This window comes from Octopus bimaculoides, chromosome 3 (assembly GCF_001194135.2).
Source record: "Octopus bimaculoides isolate UCB-OBI-ISO-001 chromosome 3, ASM119413v2, whole genome shotgun sequence".
Lineage (NCBI taxonomy): Eukaryota > Metazoa > Mollusca > Cephalopoda > Octopoda > Octopodidae > Octopus > Octopus bimaculoides.
In genome coordinates, this window is record NC_068983.1 from 36,138,145 (window position 1) to 36,143,598 (window position 5,454).

The window sequence follows — 5,454 nt, forward strand, 5'->3', positions numbered from 1 at the left end:
GTAAAAGCACCCACTACACTCTCTGAGTGGTTGGCGTTAGGAAGGGCATCCAGCTGTAGAAACTCTGCCAAATCAGATTGGAGCCTGGTGTAGCCATCTGGTTTCACCAGTCCTCAGTCAAATCGTCCAACCCATGCTAGCATGGAAAGCGGACGTTAAACGACGACGACGACGACGACGACGACGACGATTTAGTGTCCTATTTATAGGACAGTGGGACTTAATGGGTTAAGCTGGTGTTTGGAACATTTATTAACATGAAGTTTTGATGGAAGGTTTTTATTTAAATCACTTCAAACAGTAAGTTTCCATTACAGAAGCAAGAGTCTTCTCAGGTCAGTAGGTGCCAAGGGGGTTGAATGGGTTGAGATATTTAGTTACCCCCACTTTACAACTTAAGTTCAATTTCCACTGTGGATAGCTTTGTATTTAATTTGGTGGTGGTGGAGGGGGACTTATCTGATTGTATTAATTATTCTGAGGTCAACTTTACCTTCCGTCCTTTCCAGGTCAAGGGTCAATGTAATCAACTTCCCCACCCTTGCCAGTACAAGAAAGAGTTATTATAGTTCTGCGGAGGTCAACCTTGCCTTTTATCCTTTCCAGGTCTGTAAAATAAGTAACAGTTGAACACTGGGGTTGATGTAATCAACTATCCCCTTCCCGTTAAAATTACTGGTTTTGTGCCAAAAATTATAATTTTTGCACCCTAACCACTAGGCCATTTGCCTAGTGGTTAGGGTGTTGCACTCACAATCACAAGATCGTGGTTTCAATTCCTAGACCGGGTGGTGCATTGTGTTCCTGAGCAAAACACTTCATCTCACATTACTCTGCAATCACTTCCACACCTGACGCATGGTACACTATGCACCTGATCAGGCAACATTGATTTGATGGAGAGAGGGAGCTAAAGTGCAGCATGAACATTTGATCATTATAAACAAATCATTTGTACAGGTTGTTTCACAAAAGCTGAGCACTCACGCATCATCTGTGATGGGAAAGTCCATTGTTATTATTATATGCACATAAAATACACCATTTTGAGCGTGGTCGTTGCCAGTACCGCCTGACTGGCCTTCGTGCGGGTGACACATAAAAGCACCCACTACACTCTGAGTGGTTGGCGTTAGGAAGGGCATCCAGCTGTAGAAACTCTGCCAAATCAGATTGGAGCCTGGTGTTGCCATCCGGTTTCACCAGTCCTCAGTCAAATCGTCCAACCCATGCTAGCATGGAAAGCAGACGTTAAACGATGATGATGATGATGATGATGATTTATTTATATCCTGTTACCAATCTAAGAAATACAGGATGTATACTGCATCAGGTGATTCTTTAATAGGTCTCCAGTGACATTAATTGATTAAAAATAACAATTAAAAATTTTGTAAAGGTTGTATCTATTGGATATATTGAACAATAATTGTGCAGCAATAATATAACACAGAAAGATAATAGGACAGTTTAGTAAGTAATACAATACAATTAAGTTTCTGTATTATATATCATACTAGCTGGTCCTGTGCTGTAAAAAAATGATGGCTAATTGTAGTACTTTATATATAAACATGGTACATAATAATCACAGATACAAACATTCACATACTTCCCTTGTACATGCACACACATACACAGATATACTCACACAGAGTTGAAACGCTGTTTGATTTTTCTTTTCAGCGTTGAATGTTCACCATCCCACTTCCATTGCATACACACACACACAAACATTCACATGACTCCCTTTTACACACACACACACACACACACACTGAGTTGAAACGCTGTTTGATTTCTATTTTTTCACTGTAGAACTTCCATCATCCCACTACCAAGTTCACCATCACCCCTTCCTTCCTTATTCATCTATCACTCCCTCCTTATTCATTTATCACCTCTTCTTTCTCATTCATGTGATGTAACAGAGAAATACACAAGAGTATTGTTATAGTAGATACCTTGGTCTGCTCAGTGGGAAAAGGCTAAGGCACAAGAGAAACCAAATCTAGCATCCTGGAGTTCAGTGTCCAACTACTTACTTAAGAATATTATTTTTTTACTTCAGAGAGCTAAAAGCTAAGCTTACTAAGACAGGTTTAGTACAGTAGTAAGTTACTAAAGAGACCATTGTCTATAAAGACTGGTGATGTACTACACAGTCAGACTATCTCTTAATTTGACATACTGATATTTGTAGGTGTATATGTGATTGTGTGGTTAAGAAGCTTGCGTCCCAACCACATAGTTTCAGGTTCAGTCTCACAGCATGGCACCTTGGGCAACTGTCTTCTCTTATGGTTCCAAAGCCTTGTAAGAGTGGATTGGCAGAGGGAAACTGAAAGAAGATCGTAGTGTGTGCATGTAGGTGTGTATGTATGCAATAACGCATGTAGATGCAAGTGTGTGTGTGTGTGTGTGTGTGTATTTGTTTGGGACTCATTGCGTTGACATTGTGTGATTGTTGTAAATAAATGTTTTTCATTTCCAACATTCTGTGAAAACATGTCTGGCCACGGAGAAACATTTCCTTGCTTACAAACAGTTAAAGTTTGACATCAGGAAAGGCATCTAGCTATAGAAAATCTGCCTCAATAAATTCCATCTGACCCGTGCAAGCATGGAAAAGTGGATGTTAAACACTGATGATGATATTAAATTTAATGAAGAATTATAGTTACAACTTTGTATGCCCTACAGGATCAGGAAAAGGATCTTTGGCTATGAATTTCTGAAACTCTCCTGATAAGTTCTTCAAATGATTTATCGGAGAAAAGAGATCGAGGATTCTTTTGGTTACTTTTGGAAATGGTTGTTTGATTGCATCTTGTGCAAGATTTCTTTGATATTTTGGGAGAATTTTAAAGGGATGATTTTACTTGTATGCTAGAAAATGACCCTTAGAAATTCACTCAACAGTCCAACCTGAATAACACAATTTGGTTTTGGATTGAAAAAGACATTTAAATAAATTCTTAACTATTTTATTGTTTATCTTGCATCTTTTGCTCACTTCAGTTATTGGACTGCAGCCATGCTAGAGCATCGCCTTGAAGGGCTTAGCTGAATACATTGACCCTGGTACTTATATTTTTTAAGTCTGATACTTATTTTGGTGGTGGTGGTTGCAGTGGGTGGGTGGGTGACAAACACGAACATACACAATGGGCTACATCACAGTTTCCATCTACCATACTCAATCACAAGGCATTGGTCTGCTAGGGGCTATAATAGAAAACATTTGCCCAAGGTGTTGCACAGTGGGACTGAACCCAAAACCATGTGGTTGCAAAGTGAGCTTCTTAATCACACAGCCACGAGACAATAAAAGACATGCAGGCTATTCCAACAACAACAAAACAAAACACCACCACCATTGCTGCTATCACCATTTTGATGGAGATATTTTATATTGAATACACCTGTATTTTCTCTTAATAATAATAATAATAACAATAATAATAATAATAATAATAATAATAATAAACGTCATTCAACACAAAACATCCCTACAAGAATATGGATCTTTGAAAATAACTTAATGGTCGATGAAACCATTCCAAACAAAGTTAAAAAAATGATTCAACAGAAGCTTTATTTTTTTTGCTATCTTCTTAAGAAAATCCAACTGTCAATGCATATAAACAGTAAAACTAGATATATCTCTAAGCAACCTTTGGACTTGCTACATCTGTTCTGTTGAGTGTTCTATATTCACATAACTAGGTTTTTGTGAGAAAGTTAAAGTATGTAAACGAAAAAGGATAAACACAAGCATTTCCAAAACGTGAAACAGAATGAGAAAGAATTTGTTATGAAAAGAACCAATAAATGAATGAATAATGCTATAATATCAGCAGAAAAATGGTCTTTCAGTGAGCAAGAACTGAAAGACACACATACCTTTAGTCTTAGCCACAATACATTTATCGGATGATTTTTGCCCATTGTCCAATTCACTGGACTTTTTCTTTTTCAGTTTTTTCCCTGTACACAGAGTAGAAGAAACTTGTTTAAGGTCTAAATTTGAGAGCTGTTTTACAGATTGTCCTTCAACTATATACATTTTATCATCATTGATTTCCAAATCTGTTGCTACACTTTCACCAATTCCTGAGCATTTTATTATTGCTGTGTCAAGTAATTCTGTTTCTATACTCAATGTTTTTTTCCTGGATTTTTTAACCCGTCGTCTCCTACGTTTTTGTTTCAAAGAAGTCTGACTACCTTCCTCGGAGTGTTCACATTCACAGCTTTCATTATCAGAGTCACTGCTACCTTTCAGTTCACAAAAGTCATCTTTCTCCCTAGAAATATTTTTCAATTTGTTTCTTTCTTCAAATTCTTTTGGAATTGTTTTCTCTGCATCAGAGTTTTTCTGAGAATTTATACTTTTATGAGATCTAGATTTTTTGTTTTTTCTCTTAGTTTTAATTGCTGATAAATTTTCTCTGACTAATTGAATTTCTGAAACTCTCCTGATAAGTTCTTCTTCAAATGATTTATCGGAGAAAAGAGGTTGAGGATTCTTTTGGTTACTTTTGGAAACGGTTGCTAGAACAGGCAGCTCACCTTGTTCAATTGCATCTTGTGCAGGATTTCTTTCAATTTTACAAGACTCCATCATAAAAATAATAAAATCTATTTACACTTTATTTCTTTAAAAATGCTATATTTGTCCATTATATTTATGTAGAAATAAAAGAAGAAAGAATTTCAAATTCATATGAATTGAAATATATATATATATGGTTAAATTTTCAATATAACTGTTTTTCTAATTATTTTATGAGACTGAGTTAATAGAAATTTGAATGAACATGTTAAGCCGAATTTAAAAGTTAGGTTAATGTTGAAATAAAAACAAATGTTAGAGATCTTTCATTATAATTTCTGATGTATTTTTTAAAAAGGATATGTTGATATAAGGCAGATTTTGATTCTTGACACCAAAGGGATGTATATGGCATATAAATTGTGTGCCTTCAGTTGATACGCAAAACAAATCTGGTAGCCACAGTAGAGTAGACGCAATGCTGACAATGGCGGTGATAGAAAATATAACCCAGTCTTATTGTACGGTGACCAAGGATGGCATATATTTGTCTTTTTTCCTAGATACTTTTCTTCTCAATAATTCCCCAAAAACCTTTCCACTAACAGAGACGATGCCTAGGAATAAAGAAAATATTACAAAATAGTTTCCCAGAAATAAGAGTATTTACAAAAGTAGCGAGGACAAAAATAGTTTACTGGAATTTTTGCGAAAGCAGGGAAGAGAGAGAAACTTTGGTAGTTATGAAAGTTTATGACCAGTTAGGACAAATTGTGGAAACTCAAGGAAGGCAAGCAAGAAGACTTGTAGTGAGCAATTATAGAAGCATTAAACAAGGCTTGTAAACAGCTGGTCAGTATTAGATTCAAAAATGAAGTTAAACAAAAAAAAAAAAA

The 5,454-nt window shown here is 36.0% G+C and overlaps 1 protein-coding gene across 3 annotated transcripts in view; it reads right to left on the minus strand.

Annotated features, from left to right (window-relative positions):
* The window catches only part of LOC106873906 (DIS3-like exonuclease 2), a 126,009-nt gene that overhangs the window by 62,961 nt on the left and 57,594 nt on the right, over nt 1–5,454 (minus strand). For 2 of the 3 annotated variants that reach the window (XM_052966144.1, XM_014921435.2), the window contains exon 2: nt 3,907–5,175. The exons of the other annotated variant lie outside the window; for it this stretch is intronic. In XM_052966144.1, the coding sequence (XP_052822104.1) occupies nt 3,907–4,630 (724 nt within the window). In that variant the 5' untranslated portion in view covers nt 4,631–5,175. The remainder of the gene's footprint in view (nt 1–3,906; nt 5,176–5,454) is intronic. 3 annotated transcript variants of the gene reach the window in all.